Source organism: Gymnogyps californianus, chromosome 26, assembly GCF_018139145.2.
Source record: "Gymnogyps californianus isolate 813 chromosome 26, ASM1813914v2, whole genome shotgun sequence".
Classification (NCBI taxonomy): Eukaryota; Metazoa; Chordata; class Aves; order Accipitriformes; family Cathartidae; genus Gymnogyps; species Gymnogyps californianus.
The window spans coordinates 3,111,631-3,128,335 of NC_059496.1; the positions used below are offsets into that span (position 1 = coordinate 3,111,631).

At 59.5% G+C, this 16,705-nt stretch overlaps 1 protein-coding gene across 1 annotated transcript; it reads right to left on the bottom strand.

The window, feature by feature from the left end:
* Positions 1-140: 140 nt before the first annotated feature.
* LOC127026007 (scavenger receptor cysteine-rich type 1 protein M130-like) lies at positions 141-15,869 on the bottom strand. Its single transcript, XM_050911129.1, is given in 9 exon segments — positions 141-220; positions 854-946; positions 1,668-1,763; positions 2,510-2,647; positions 4,309-4,497; positions 4,500-4,559; positions 4,562-4,620; positions 4,973-5,316; positions 15,711-15,869. Coding segments are annotated over 9 exon segments (1,218 nt in total).
* Between the last annotated feature and the right edge of the window lie 836 nt (positions 15,870-16,705).

Below are 16,705 nucleotides of genomic sequence, written 5' to 3' on the forward strand. Positions count from 1 at the left end.
GTGGCCAGCAGGATGGAAATGTCTCTGTCAGCAGGATTATTCCCCAGGGACCATGGGCTCTCGCAGCCCCACAGCCTGACCCCGAGCCTGCGCCCCTTCCGCACCGCCACGTCCTTCTTCTCTGCTCCCCCTGGTGAGCCTCAGGGAGACACCCCAAAACCTGGGCAGGCAAGCACCAGCTGTGGGTCAAAGCCCTCAGAGACTTTTAATAAGAAGAAATCTGGATGCACAGCAAAAAGAGGGGAATAAAAGAGGGGAAACTCCAGGTGGTTTCTGCTGCCCATGGGTCAAGGGAGACAGTTCCCATGTGCTCACAGCTCTCCAGCTGCACAGACCTCTCCTCCATCCCGGCTGCACCCAGCTGCACAGCAGGGATGGGCTCTCCTGGCCTGGGGCTCAGGGACTGTTGTGCACAGAGCTCCACTGTCACAGCCTTTGTGTCCTCACGGGGATGTGCCAGAGACACCTCTTCAGCATCATCATAACCCATGCTCGCCAGGGATAGGGACAAGGTGTCTCCTTCAGCTCTGGGGACCCCGACACTTGTCCAGGAGCGCAGGCTGGCCCTGCAGGCAGCAAGGCAGGACATTGCAGTTCACCTCATGGGGTCTGTACATCATCTTCCTCCCAGCTCCTCACCACATTCAGCTCCTTCTCCCACCCCCAGTCCCTCCAAGGAAAACTCCTGGGGCAGGTTCCCCCTTCCCAGGAGGTTGGCGTCTCAGGACAGCAGTGACTCAGGTGCCACCGGGGATGGCACCCCAGGAACCAGCAGTGCTAAATTTCCCTCTCACCTCTGGGTGCATCCCTGGGCACTCCTCCTTCTCTGGCACCCTGGACATTTCCCACTCACCCTGCTCAGGGGCAGCATCCTCTCCAGGGTCAGAAACCTCCCTGGCATCATCATAGCCATCCGCTGGCTCACCTGCGACCAGGACAAGAACATCTGAAAGGAGAGAGGAGCTGGTGACAGTGAGAAGATACGTCCTGCAGAGCAGAGGATGGGAGGAGGCGCAGGGACACAGGGCTGAGACACTGGTGTTGGCAGCACCACAGGAGACCCCCGTGTCCTCCCCATCTCTGACACTGACACTCAGTGACACCTCTGTCCATCACATGTCTGCAGGGAGACGAAGCCCTTCCTGCCCGGTTACCTGCTGCTGATGCCAGACCATCCTCCTCCTTGCTGAGCCCAGGGGAGGGCTGCAGCTGGCTCAGGACTCCTCTGAAGAAGAGCCTGGAGACATGCACAGTGGGTGTTATGGAGCGAGCCCCACTGACCTGGCCATGGTCAGCGCTGCTGGGGAAGGGGGACCCACAGAGCTGGGGCTGCATGGGGAGGAGGGCTGGGAATTTACCCTGCTCCCCTGGCACAAACCCTGTCTCAAAGGTGCTCCCAGAGGTGCCCTAGGACAGCCCCTTCCCTCCCTCCTTGGATGTCACATGGGGTGCAGGGGCAGAAAGAGAGGGGCTGTCCAGCTGGGCCGGTGAAAGGTGGTTGGGAGAAAGCTCCTCTCCTGGGCCCAGGACCTGGATGCTCTCCCCACACACCACATGGCACCAGTGCTGCAGGGACCAGGGGCTGGGGGGCTTCAGGGGATCAGCTCCGGGTTAGGGCCAGGGGAAAGGGTCCTGCAGATGTGCCTCCAGGGAGGACCCACACCCACCTGAGCGACCAAACCTCGCCTGCTTCTCCCACGCTGGGCTGTAACCGATCTCCTCGTACACGGCCTCGGGGAAGAGCTCCTGAGCTCTCCTGGAGCCTGGGGATAGAGGCAGGGCTGGCAGAGGGACAGGCAGAGAGCCAATGGGACCCCACTGTGCTCCCCCAAACCTCTTCCTTGGGCCAGCTCAGCACTGCTCCGACAGCACAGCCCCACTGCACTGTCCAGCATGGCTGCCACATCCCCGGCGAGGGCAACATTGCTGTGGAGATCCTCTGGGGCAGCATCACCCTCACATCATCCCTTTGGAGACAGCGCTCATGCCCCTCTGGCCCCTGGGTCATGCCCCCTTGTCTGACCCTGGAGCAGCTCCCATGTTTCCTCTCACCTGGAGCTGCCCTCTCTCTGCCCCACGGGTCTATAGCAGGGCCCCTGCCCTTCTGGTGGGTGGGCAGGGCTGGGCAGAGGGACAGGCTGGGAGCCTGACACCATGGAAATGGACCCTCCTGCCCCATGCTCCTCCTAGCATCTCCATTGCCCCAGAGTGCCCTCCACCAATACCCAGAGCACTGCCAGCCTTGGCCATCTCCCCTCTGCTCACATCTCCCCAGCCCCACTCTCCCCGTTTCTCTCCTTGCCTCTGCTAGCTCCCCCCACCTCTGGGCTCTCTCCACCCCTTGCTGCTGGTGCCCCACGGCAGGCACTCACTGGGGTGGTGTCTGGGACAGGTGGCAGCACACAGTCCCACCCCCTCAGCTCTGCCTGTGCCCCTCACTGACATCCCGCAGCACCCCACAGCCCTTCCAGGAGGTATCTTCCCCTGGCACCATTGTGGCAGGACCCACCTCTGCGCCCAGTCCTGGTGCTTAGCACTTGCCCGGCCAGGAGGGCCAGGAGCAGGCAGAGAAGGGCCCCCAGGATGATGCAGATGATGACGGGCACTGAGACTCTCCCGCTGCCAGTCAGACGGCCTCGAGTAAGATCTGCATGGGCAAGAACATGGAAGGGCAGCACCAGGCCTGGGAGAGGTGGAGCAGCATCAGTCCTGACCCCCATCACACAAGGCAGCAAGGGGTGGAGCGCCCCAGGGGTGAGTGATGGGCAAGCTTCTACCCTGCTGAGTAAATTACAACCCTCCCTAACCCCCCACCACCACCCCAGTGCCTCCTCCTGGGAGTTTCACACCCCAGCAAGGAGCCCCTTCCATCCAGCTGTGGGTCACAGCCTGGCCCGGGGATACCCAGCCCCGGGGGAGGACAAGTTACCTGCTTGGGGTGGGAATGCTGCCGTCCTGGGTGTAGCTGCAGAGGAGGCAAAGGAGAGCTGGGCTGAAAGGGTGGTTGTGCGGGTCCCGGGAGCCTCCTCCCCAACACACCTGTGTGTGTGGAGATGCCCCTGACATATCCCCCCAAATTGCCCTCCTGTAGTGCTAGAAAAGGGAGGCCGGGACAGGGCCCAGCGCCTCTGCTCTGGGCGGCAGGCAGGAAGGCACAGGCAGCCCAGGGGATAGCCCTGGGGCTGCAGGGCCCCACAGGCAGTGGCCGGATGACATCCAGTTCCACCGAGGCTGCTCCGCACTTGACACCAGCCTCCTGTACTCCACAGGAATGTTCCTGCTCTTGGGAGGTCAGGGCCCATGCCAGGACCAAGGGGCGAAAGGCTTCCCCACCTCGACCCCAAGCAAGGGGTCCCAGCCCTGCCACTCACCTGAGCAGCGCACGGCAGCATCTTCCTTATGCCGACAAGCACCACTGTCCCCAGGACGGGCCCAGCAGTCCTGTAGAGACAGCTCTGTCCCCCGGCACTCCACCTGCTCCAGCCAGATGGGGCCCATCCCCATCCCAAACGCAGCCTCATGCAGGGCAGACACCGCGGGGCCACAGCCCAGCTGCCTGCATGCCACCTCAGCATCCTGCATGTCCCAGGAATCGTCACACACTGTCCCCCAAGAGCCACGGTGCCAGACCTCCACTCTGCCCGAGCACCTGTCCTCGCCTCCCACGCACGAATCTTCTCCCTGGCTGGAGAAGGCAAAGACTTCCCATGGCACTGAGAGAGCAGGCAGAGCCCTGCCAGACAAGAAGGGTACGCAGGGGAGCAGCTCCCTACCTGTGCAGCTCGTGGAGTTGGGGCACGGGGCCAACGGGTCGGCGGCATTTCTGGGCGTCCCCCTGAAGAAGGAAACACTGTGGTGAAGGGGCTGGTTCAGGGGATGGTGCAGAAGAGAGCAGGGCTGAGCTCTGCTTGCACCTCCCTGTGCCATCTTGGTCACAGCAGCAACCGAACCCTGGTCATTCAGGGGACACACGCAGGACTGTGGGGGGACCCTGACTGCTCAGCCCCAAAAGGCCCCTGGTTCAGAGAGCAGCAGGAGGGTGTCCATGGAGGGGAGGCTCTTCTGAACCCTGTCTGGTCTCTTCTGAGACCTCACCTGGAGATGCCTCTGCCTCCCGCAGGTGCTGCTGGCAGCCTGGGTGGCAACTGCTGCTGGACGTGGGTGGCTGTGGTCACGTTTGTGCCACCAGCAGCAGAAGGGTCTGACATGGCAAGGAAAAGCCCTTCCAAGCTCTTTCTCTGTGTTTGGCCGTGCCCACCAGGGAGCAGGAGCTGGGGTGACACTGGTGCCCAGGTTGCTCTGAGTTACCATTGCAGGTGATGTGGATCTCATCTCGCAGGTCTTCACATGACTGCGGGTTCCAGGGAGTGGAGGGACACTGCCAGAAGGAGCTGGTTTTCTCCCCACACTGCACGTTATCCAGCCAGGCAGGGCCAGACACCCTGCCGTAGGGCAGGCGTGTTTCCAGGGATCCTCCATCCCCGCAGCCCAGCTCCTGCATGCCAGCGACACCGTGTCAAGAGTCATCGAGTTGGAGCAAATGCTCCCCCATGTCCCTTGTAGAAAACCTGCAGGCGCCCAGAGCAGCCGTCGCTGTTCTCCAGCCTCAGGGCACGAACTCTGCAAGGAAAGGCACCAAGGGGGAACAGGCTGGTGTGGGGCTGTGGGAGCCAGGACACCTCTGCACCCCCCAGGCCCTCAGGCGGGCAGGGGCAGGGCCAGCACGTCCCCCTTGCACCCAGGGGCAGAGAGAAGTCCCTGACGGACAGACACCCCTGCCCTTCCCGCTAATCCTCGGGGACAGCTGAGCTCCCCAGGGACCCCCAGTGGGACTGAGGGTGCCTGTGCATGGGTGTCCACAGGACGGGCTCGGGCAGGAGCTCAGAGGCAGTCAGGACAGCCTTGGCCATGCCCGGCTCTCCTTGTGTCCTGGCCTCCCCAGGAACCAGGCTCCCACCACAGGTCCCAGCACACACCTGAGCAGATGACTCCCGCGTCCTCCTTGTGCCCGCAGTCGTGCTGCCCCCAGGGCCCAGCAGGGCAGTCCCAGAGAGCAGCTTCGGCCCCAGAGCAGTTCACGCCATCCAGCCAGATCTGCCCAGAGCCTTCCCCAAACCGAGCAGAGCCAGCCGCCTCCACCGCCCCTCCACAGCCCAGCTGGTGGCAAACGACGGCGGCATCAGACAGGTCCCAGCCATCGTCACACACAGTCCCCCAGGTGCCCTGGTAGTAGAGCTCCACTCTCCCAGCACAGCGCCCAGTCCCGTTCACCAGCCGGACCCGCCGGCTCCCTGTAGTGGGTAGAAAGCCCGGTTGCTGTCAGGGCCTGGCTGCCCACCCACCCCGTCACCTGGGGGGCCCATGCAGTGCCGCTCACCCCAGCAAATGACTCCCACATCCTCCGCAACCCCTGCCGCCGGTGCACTCTCAGGCAGGGAGGTGTTGCAGAGGGCCAGGTTGGCCTCGTGCCCTGCGCACCGGACCCCTCGCAGCCCCACGGGGCCCGTCCCTCGCTCAGGCTTTGGGGGGTTGTAGGCTGTCCCTGCCTCTCCGCACCGCAGCTGCCGGCACACCACACTGGCCTCCTGCACGTCCCACTCGTCATCCAGAACTCTGCCCCACATCCCATGCTGGAAGATCTCCACTCGTCCGTCGCACCGGCTCCCTCCGCCACCAGCCGCAGGGATGCAAAGCCGGCTGAGCCTGGGGACAACAGAGATACCACAGCCATCGGCAGCACTGGGGAGCAGGGGCATCCTTCAGGGAGCAGGGCGAGGGGGGATTTTCTGACCAAACAGGACAGGATTGAGCCTTTTGCTGACGAGAAGTGAGGGCAAAGCCTGAGGCCTCTCTGCAGCTCACACCCAGGTCTGCTGCTGCTGGGAGCACCCAGGCAGCTCCTGCCTGGCTGGTGGGATGAGGCTCTGCAGGGCTCTCTGCGGGGATGCGATGTGGTTGTCTGCAGCCAGAGGGATGGAGCAGAGCCCTGCAGCCCTGTCCTGGGCTCGTCCCACAGTACGAGAACAGAGGAGCCCAGGCCTGGTGGTGGCGCTGGGGCTAAGGCACTGCCCTGGGGGTAGATGCTTGCCTCCGTTCAGTGCTCAGCTCTCCCAAAGCAGAGCGGTCAGTCTGAGCAGGCAAAGCCCTCCAGATGGCTCCTGGGGATGCCAGGGTTTGTCCAGGGAGAACTTCAGCCTGGTACTGCCATGGGACCCCTGCTTTGGGTGGCCGTGTCACACACAAAGGGCAAATGGAGTTAATGCAGCATTTTTCCGGCACTCACCTGAGCAAATGACAGCAGCAGTGTTCCCGTGGGAGCATGGTGAGGCCCCCAGGGTGATCACTGGGCACTGTGCCAGGTGGGCTTCAGTCCCGTCACAGTGGAAGGAGTCTCTCCAGACAGGGCCAGTCTCTCTCCCAAAATGCTCTCCTCCAGGAATGGCCTCAGCAAACCCACAGTTGAGTTGACGACAGAGAACGTGGGCATCCGAGAGATCCCAGCGGGAGGCACAGAGGGTCCCCCAGGTCCCCAGCACCTGGACCTCCACCTTCCCCGCACACGCTGTGCTGCCGTTCACCAGCCTGAACCCTGTGTACTCTGGGGACAGAGGAGGAGGAGAGAGGGTGGATTGGTGCTCTTGTACCCTCAGGAGCTGGGGGAGAGGCCAGAGGGACAGCATGCCTTTCTTCTCCTTCTCAACTATTTTCATGCTGCAGACAATGCCATCATCCCTCCTGTCCCCACACCCAGCCTAGCACATTCCTTGCTCTGTTCCCCGACCCCTGGCACAGCCCCCGTGTCCCTGAGTCCTTACGTGTGCAGGTGACAACAGCGCTGTTCACGTGGGTGCAGGGCTGCTCCCTGGAGGACCCTCTGAGGCAGGAGATGAGGAGGGATTCATTCCCCACACACTGCAGCTCTCCATCCCACATGGCACTGACCCCTTCTCCAAAGTGAGCTGCCTCAGCGACAGGCAGGGCTGTGCCACACTGCAACTCCTGCAGACCACGTCAGCAGCTTTGGCACCAAAGTGTGAAGCACAGACAGTTTTCCACTGGTCCCGTCATGGATCTCCACACGTCCTGAGCAACGGCTCTTCCCTTCCACCAGACGGACAAATCCTGGGAAAAAACCAAAACACCTGGCAGTTCCCAGAGCCTCTGGCAGTAAATGACCACATCCTGCATCACCTCCAAGCAAGCTGTGACCAAACTGCCCATTGCACATCCCAGAGGAAGCTGTTGGGGGAGTGTTGGTGACACAAACACATCCAGGCCCCCCTGCACCCCTTCTCTACACCATCACAGCACTCGAGGGTATGTGTCTGTTGCAGACTCACAGCCACAGGTACTGCTCAGACAAACTGCTCCCACACAAGGTCCCCTGTGCTGCCGGCATGGTTCCCCCAGCACCGCAGTGGTGGGAGTAGTTTGGGTCCAGGAGAAGTGGCCCAGATGATACTGACTGCTGCAGCCTGCTCAGCCCCTGCAGAGCTTTGGGCCAGGCAAGACCATCACCCTGAGGCAACCAGAAGCGCACGCTGATCCCAGGGCTGTTCCTGAGGATTGGGAGGTTCCTTTTAGGTGGGAGATGTCACAGAGCACAGAAATGGTGCAGCTGTTATCATGGCTGGTGCCTGTCCAGACCCCTCTGATGCTTGCCTGAGGGGGAAGGTTCTCAGTCAGGGACGCAACGCACAATACAGATCAATGTCCAGACAGAGGGACAGGAGACTCACATGCCCCCCTGGGCCCATGCCGGCTCTCAGGGAACAGCAGGTACCGATGAGGATCAGGAAATGCTGCCAAAGCCCCCATGTCATGGGGCAGTGTGGGGAGCCGTGGGCAGGCAGGTGAGATTGGGCAGTGGGTCAGTGCTGCCTGCACAGGGTCATGTCCCCGCGGGCTGTCACAACCCCAGGGATTTCCCACTGCCAGCCTGTGACTGTGGTGATGTGGGAGGGAGCAGCCAGGGTCAAGCAGCCACCAAGCCCTGAGGCCTCGCAGTGCTGGACCACACAGCTGAGCCCTGGGGACAGGCAGCAAACGTCTGTGTGCCACCCTGCTCCACTCCTCAAGCCCAGCACTCATGCTCTCTGAAAAGCCCTTTTGATTCAGTTGAGGTACTCATGCCTGTGAAGGGGAATGACCCAGGAGGACCAGTCATCTGATGCTGTTCCTCCAAGGTGTGGAGTGCCAAGCAAGTCCCCCTTGCTTTCTCCAGCACAGGGACCCTCAGCATTGTTGGCTGGGAACTGGCAGAATGGGTGGAGATGAGTGGACACCCCGGGGCAGGGACGGAGGATTCATCTGCAGCCCAAGATACTGACTGAGGGGGACTGAGGCACTGTGGCAAGGTTAGTTCACCCTGGGGTAGGCTCCCTCTGGGCTTTCCCCAGGGACTGGGGACATCAGCAATGACTGTCCCACCTCGGCACATAGACCAGCATCACTGTGCCCTGCTCTGGCGATCCCCTTCTTGCTCCCTGAGGACACAGTCAAGGTCCCTTCCCCCATCCTGGCCCAAAAGGTGGGGAACAGGCTGACCCCTTACCTGAACACGTCACGCCAGCGTCAATAGTGTGAACACAGTCATGTTCACCCCATCCTGCGTGTTTGCAGTCAGACAGGGCAGACTCGGTGCCATTACAGCCAACATCATCCATCCAAATGGGGCCAGATCCTGGCCCAAAGTGTGCGTACTGGTGAGCTTCAACAGCAGACCCACAGTCCAGCTGCTTACAAACCACTGCCGCATCGTCCATGTCCCAGTAGTCTACCACACACAGTGCCCCACTGGCCCTGTTGTTTCACCTCCACTCTCCCAGCACAGCGTTTGCCACCATCCGCCAGCCTCACCTCCACAGCACCTTCAAACACTGACACAGGACAGTCAGAACAGCGCCGAGCCCCAGCACTGGGGGTCTGGGGGAACCCCTGCCCGGGTGGAGTCAGAGGTGCCAGGGTGGGAGCCCACTCCCCTCCAGGCTGTCCCCGGGCAGTGCAGGGCTCCCTTCTATCCCCACAGGCTGTGCAAGGCTGGGGGTGTGCAGTTGTGGCCCTGCTGGGTCATTTGTGGCCCCACAGCCTTTGGCACCTCCTTCTACCCCAACGGCCAGCTGCCACCTGCCCCTGGCCCATGCCCACCTAGGGCACCTGCTCCTCCCCACCCAGCACCCTGAGAAGAGACCTGACCCCCCAGGGCTCCCCCAAGCACACACTGCTGCTTCTCCCCAGGGCCCCCAGCTGCCCTGGACCACAGCCTGCCCTGGCCTCCTCCCAGCTTATCCTCTGCCTTCAGGTCTTGCTGTGTCCCCTGCGGAACAACACAATGATCCCAGTGAGCCCTCCCAACCATGCCCCCTCCTTGGCCCTGGCCATCAGCCCAGCCCTGCCCTGCCCTTGTCTAAATCCCCCAGGAAGGTCACCTCTCTGCCAGCCTGTGGGAACAGACACCCCACTTCCCTTGTCCCCACACCACAACCTGCCTCCCCTCAGGCTGGAGCTCACGCCAGTGTTCAACACACTTCCCTGAGTCCTTACGTGTGCAGGTGACAACAGCGCTGTTCGCGTGGGTGCAGGGCTGCTCCCTGGAGGACCCTCTGAGGCAGGAGATGAGGAGGGATTCATTCCCCACACACTGCAGCTCTCCGTCCCACGTGGCACTGACCCTTCTCCAAAGTGAGCTGCCTCAGCGACAGGCAGGGCTCTGCCGCACTGCAACTCCCTGCAGACCACGTCAGCAGCTTTGGCACCAAAGTGTGAAGCACAGACAGTTTTCCACTGGTCCCCGTCATGGATCTCCACACGTCCTGAGCAGCGGCTCTTCCCTTCCACCAGACGGACAAATCCTGGGAAAAAACCAAAACACCTGGCAGTTCCCAGAGCCCTCTGGCAGTTAAATGCCCACATCCTGCATCACCTCCAAGCAAGCTGTGACCAAACTGCCCATTGCACATCCCAGAGGAAGCTGTTGGGGGAGTGTTGGTGACACAAACACATCCAGGCCCTCCTGCACCCCTTCTCTACACCATCACAGCACTCGAGGGTATGTGTCTGTTGCAGACTCACAGCCACAGGTACTGCTCAGACAAACTGCTCCCACACAAGGTCCCCTGTGCTGCCCGGCATGGTTCCCCCAGCACCGCAGTGGTGGGAGCAGTTTGGGTCCAGGAGAAGTGGCCCAGATGATACTGACTGCTGCAGCCTGCTCAGCCCCTGCAGAGCTTCAGGCCAGGCAGGACCATCACCCTGAGGCAACCAGAAGCACCGCTGATCCCAGGGCTGTTCCTGGAGCATTGGGAGGTTCCTTTTAGGTGGGAGATGTCACAGAGCACAGAAATGGTGCAGCTGTTATCATGGCTGGTGCCTGTCCAGACCCCTCTGATGCTTGCTGAGGGGGATGTCTCAGTCAGGGACACATCACTCTGCCCAGAGATGCACACAACCCAGATCAATGGCCGGACAGAGGGACCGGAGACTTGCATGCCCCCCTGGCCCATGCCAGACTCAGAGGAACAGCAGGCACAGATGAGGATCAGGAAGTGCTGCCAAAGCCCCGTGTCATGAGGGCAGTGTGAGGATCGATGGGCAGGCAGGAGAGATTGGCAGTGGGTCAGTGCTGCTGCACGGAGTCATGTCCCTGCGGGGCTGTCACAGCCCCAGGGATTTGCCAGTGCCAGCCTGTGGCTGCGGTGATGCGGGAGGGAGCAGCCACGGCCAAGCAGCCACCAAGCCCTGAGGCCTCGCAGTGCTGGACCACACAGCCGAGCCCTGGGGACAGGCAGCAAAGGGCTTTGTGGCCACCCTGCTCTTTGCTCCAGGGCCCAGCACTCATCCTCTCTGAAAAGCCCCTTCATTCAGTCGAGGTACTCATGTCTGTGAAGGGGAATGACCCAGCATGACCAGTCATCTCATGCTGTCCTCCAAGACGTGGGGTGCCAAGCAAGTCCCCCTGGCTGTTTCCAGCACAGGGACCCTCAGCAATGCTGGCTGGGAACTGGCAGAATGGGTGGAGGTTGATGAAGCCCATGGACACCCTGGGTCAGGGACGGAGGATTCATCTGCAGCCCAAGACACTGACTGAGGGGGCTGAGACACTGTGGCAGAGTTAGTTCACCTCGGGGTAGGCTCCCCTGGCCTTTCCCTGGGAACGGTTACATCAGCAATGACAGTCCCAGCTTGCAGTGTGCTTGGCCACACTGGACCCTGCTCCAGCATCTGCTTGTTGCTCCCTGAGGGCACAGCCAGGTCCCTTCCCCCGTCCCAGCCCCAAAGCTAGGCAACAGGCTGACCCTTACCTGAACATGTCACTCCAGCATCCGCACCATGACCACAGTCATGTTCACCCCATCCTGCGTGTTTGCAGTCAGACAGGGCAGACTCGGTGCCATTACAGCCAACATCATCCATCCAAATGGGGCCAGATCCTGGCCCAAAGTGTCCGTACTGAGGAGCTTCCAACAGCAGACCCACAGTCCAGCTGCTTACAAACCACTGCCGCATCGTCCATGCCCAGTAGTCACCACACACAGGTGCCCCACTGGCCCTGTGTTTCACCTCCACTCTCCCAGCACAGCGTTTGCCACCATTCGCCAGCCTCACCTCCGCAGCACCTTCGAAACACTCAACATGGGCGGGTCAGGAAGCGCCAAGCCCCAGCACTGCAGGTCTGGGGGAAACCCCTTCCTGGGTCGAGTCAGAGGTACTGGGGTGGGAGCCCACTCCCCTCCAGGCTGTCCCCAGTGCAGTGTGGGGTCCCTTCTATCCCCACGGCTGGCAAGGCTGGGGGTGTCCAGTTCTGCTCTGCTGGGTCCCCTACTATCCCACTGCACAGGCACCTCTTCCCACCCAATGGCACCTGCCCCCACCCACACCCACCTGCCCCCCAGCCCCACGGCACCCGCTCCTCCCCAGCCCAGCGCCCCCCACAGCCTGCCCCTGCTTATCCTCGCCTCAGCTTCCCTGCAACCACCTGCCCCCCACACATCCACCTGCCCATCAGCCAGCCCTGCACTTGTCAGGATCCCAGGAGGTCCTCCCCAGCCATGTCACACCCCTCACTTCCCTTGTCCCAGCCCAAGCTCCTCTGCACTGGAGCCACCCCATGCACACCCTCACTAGGTTACTTGTGCAGGTGACACAGTACTGCGGTTCAGATGTCCCGCTCCCCTTCTCTCTGTGGGGTACACACTGCCCTCATAGGGTCAGGGCTCCCCTGGATTAAGGGGGCAGTGAGCAGCACACAAACCCTCCAGGCTACCCCAGAGGTTGGCAGTGCTCTGGGGATCTCTGGGGGCTGCCACCACCAGCTAGGCCACCACTGGCTCCAGAGGCACAGTGCTGGGCAACAGGGGGTACCCCACGAGAGGGTGTCTGTGAATGCAGCCAGCCACAGGCTGCCCTAAACACTGGAGCCCTGGAAAAGGAGATACTCTCTCCCACCCACATGGGCACAGGGAAAGGCACAGGCTCCATGGACTTGAGCCCCTTCTGCCCCTCGTCTCAGTAGCACCTGCAAAGAAACCCCATTCCCAGGCGGATCCTGATGACCACCCTGGTAGCCCCTGGCCCTGGGCTGTGGGACAAGGCAGTCAGCACTTACCCCTGCACAGCTGTACCCAGAGCAGCAGCCACAGCATCGGAGGGGACAGGACTCCCTCTCGGCCCATCCTGAGCCTCCTGCCCTGCCAGCACATCCCTGCTGCGCCACACTCCCTGCCACAGCTCCTGTGGACTCATGGGGACAATGATGACGAGAGGGCAATATATCTCTGCAGATGCCAGCCCAGCTACAGGAGGAGCCAATCGAAGCAGCAGCACCTTTTTAGACATTATCGGGAGCTATCTCCCCTCCGACACAGCCCAGCCCTCCAATGAACTGCTCCAGCGCCATTCATGACCATATATGAGGGATGGCTCCACTGCAGGTGTCACGTCACTGTGGTGGCGGTGCGTCACAGGACAGGGCAGGCTGTAGTGGGGGAAAACGGATTTTTCACGCCTTGAACCCTGCTGTGTGGACCAGGAGCACTGAGCATCTCCTATACCGGGCACATCCAACATCCCAAGGTGCGAGTGTCCAGCTGTCCCCGTGCCATGGGAACCACAGGGCTGGGACTGCACCAGGAGCTGTGTCAGGAAGGGAAGGAAACAGCCCCTGCCCCTGCTTCAGATCCTGCTGTGCTAGGAGCAGCAGCTGGGAAAGGATCCTAGCTCAGGCCAGAGCCCCATCCCAGGAGTGCTAGCTTGCCGTTCCTCCCTGGAGAGCCCCATGGAAGGTCCCTTGAAATGAGCTGGAGCTGGGACATGTCCCTGCCCTGGCAGCCGACACGCAGCCCAGAGGCTCAGATGTATCCCTGCCTCTTGACATGTCACCGAGGGGCCGTTATTCCCCACGGGTGGCTCGGGAGCTGCAGCCTGCAGGTGCACAAACCACAGCCCACGTGGTCTTGCAGTGCGCCCCGCTGCTCCCCCCACAGCGCCCGGGCAGGAAGCCTGTGGTTTCCTCCTGGCACTGTGCCCAGGCACATCCCTGCGGTGCCCCTGAGCCACCCCCACCCGACTGCTCCAGCCAGGGCTGCAGGGGCTGCTCCTTCAGCCTTGCAGACACAGGGCACGGCAGATCCCGTTCCCTGTCTTGCCCTTCTGATGGGGCACACAGCTGCTCTGCACCGAGTCCCACAGACTGGGGTGTCATCTGTGACGTGACCTCACACCCTCCTACGGCCACTGCTGTGTACTCATGGGTTATACTGACGGTGACCTCACACCCCTCCTACTGCCATCGCTGTGTGCTCATGAGTTACACTGTCACACGTGTGTGTGCAGTGTATGGACTGCTGCTGCTAACGATGGTTCTTCCAAAAAGCCATGTTTGGTTTTGGTCTAAATATTGACTTGGTGACATCAGAAGCACCTACACAAGCTATGTGCCAGCTTCTGCCCTATCAGCTACTCAGGCACCAGCGACATCACAAGCTCATACACAGCTATGTGCATGCTCCTGGCCTATCTGCTACTCAGCCACAGGTGATGCCATAGCATCTACAGCTGATATTGGCCTGCTCCTGGCCTATCCTTTATTCAGACACCAATCACCTCAAAACCACCTGCATAAACTGTGGGCCTGCTCCTGCCCTATCAGTTACTCAGGCAGCAGTGACATTAGAAGCACCTACACATGCCATGGGCCTACTCCAGGCCTGTGAGCTACTCAGGCATGAGTGACCTCAGAAGCACAGACGCAAGCCATGGGCCTGCTCCTGCCTATCAGCTTCTCAGCACCAGTGACCTCAAAACCTACACATACCTGTTGTGGATTAACCCCGGCCAGCAGCTACCTCCCACACAGTCGCTCACTCACTATTTCACTAAATAGAAAGTTAATTCTATCCCAGCGAAAACCAGTACAGTGTCAGATGCCTGCTCCTGCCCTATCAGCTTCTCAGGCACCAGTGACCTCACAGGAACCTATACACCCATTTGCCATGTCCTTGCTGTTGAGGTACTCTGCCTCCGGTGACCTCACGAGCACCTATAAGGGCCATACTCCTGATCAGCTCTATCAGCTATTCAGTCAAGAGTGACATCACAAGTACATACCCAAGCCATGTGTCTCCCTCTTCCCTATCAGCTACTCAGGCACCAGTGACCTGACCACCACATATCCACCTACTTGCTATCTGCTCATCCTATGAGATATCAAGGCACAAGTGACCTCACAAGCTCCGACACAAGCCATGTGCTACTCTTGGCCTATCTGCTACTCAGGTATCAGGAATCTCACAACACTTCCACAGGCCATGTGCCAGCTTCCAGCCTATGATCTACTCAGGCACCAGTGACCTCACAAGCACATACCAACCTATTTGCTCTGTGCTCGTGTGGTGGGGTGACCCCATGTGGCAGCCCCCACCCAGTCACTTGCTCACTCCCCACCAGCGGGATGGGGGAGGGAACTGGAAGGGCAAAAGCCAGGAAAAAAGTCTCATGGGTCAAGATAAAGACAGTTTAATAAGTGGAGAAGTAATCACTCACAGCAGGAGATTGATGCCAAGCCAGTCTCTCAGCAAAGAACACACACCCCCTCCCCAGTTTTACTGCTGACCATGACATCATACGGTGTGGAATATCCCTTTGGTCCGCTGGGGTCAGCTGTCCTGGCTTTGTCCCCTCCCAGCCTTCTCGCTGTGGGGGCAGAGTGAGAAAGAGAGAAGGCCTTGACGCTGTGCAAGCACTGCTCAGCAACAGCTCCAATGTCAGTGTGTTCTCAACACTGTTTTGGCCACCAAGGCAAAGCACAGCACCATAGCGGCTGCTAACAAGAAAATTAACTCCGTCCCAGCCACACCCAGTACAATCTCCACCCCTTCTTCCACACCAGTTGCATCCTGCTCAGGTCCTACAGTATTCAATACAAATGTACATTACATCCACCACCCTCACCCCCTTCCCCATCCTTTCACATGACATACACACAGCATACTGGCTTTGGCTGGTGTGGCTCAGGTGGACCTGGACAAGTGCCAGCTCACTCCTGACTTCTCCCCTCACTCACTCAGCCAGAGCTTTTTGAAACATTCCATCAGGTTATCAACCTAAGGACAAGGAAGTCTAAATAGCATCACTCTGCACCGCACAGTGGTCTTGCAGGTAGCTGTGAGACCCCCACACCCATGGGGAAAGGGAGTTCCCCACTACCACCCTACCTCTCTGTTTGGCACCTCAAAATCCACTTTGCAGTTCATGGGCTCACTGGCTGTTTCTTCTGGTTCACGTGGCCTTTTCTGAGATCCTCTTAGGGTCTTTGCTATATTGTCCCCATGCGCATATTCTTCTGAAGTTGGCATTTTGTCCTGGTTTTCCATGTTGCAGACAGCGTTGCCTGAGTCTTGCAGCACCGAGAAAAGCTCAGAGGCTGCCCCAGTCACCCTGCGTGGCCATCCTGCTGGGCTGGTCTGGGATGTTGGGGCCTCCTAGGCCACTTCCCAGGATTGGGCTCTTCTTTCCAACCCAGACAAGTTTCCCCCAACCCAGACATGTCTGGCTTCTTCTGCAGCCCGGCAAAGTGGGGGACCTCGACCCACCCTTGTACTTTTCTTTCTATTCACATTTAAACTCTGATTCTTCATTCATTAGCTCTTATTAAAGAAGGTTTCATCCATTTCATACCTATATGATAATGGCTATGTGTATTTAATTTCTCTGGCTTTATAACTGTTTATACATATAAAAATACATAGATATACATTTATATAGATATATAAACGTATACACATACATACATGTATAGAAAGGTGTATATATTTAAAATATTGTATCTATTAATAAATAAATAAAAATATATTTCTATATATTTGGACACTCATATATATATATTTTAAAAATATATATCTTGTAATACAAGTATATATTTTTATATCTGATCACTTCCTTGTCCAAAGCAGGCAGGCAGCCAGTCACAGGGCTGCATGAGAACATGTGGGTATGATGGTGTCAAAAAATGGCTGCCACCCAACCACAATGCAGCATGAAAACATGTGGGGAATGAGGCTGCGAAAAGTGGCAGCCTCCCTGTACGTAATGACAGGGGGCTTCCTTTGCTGATGTGCTTCTGGGTGCACAGGGAGGGGAGGCTCCTTTTGCCAGCCAATCATAGCACTTCCTGAGAACACGTGGGTTTGATGCTGGCAAGCAGTGGCTG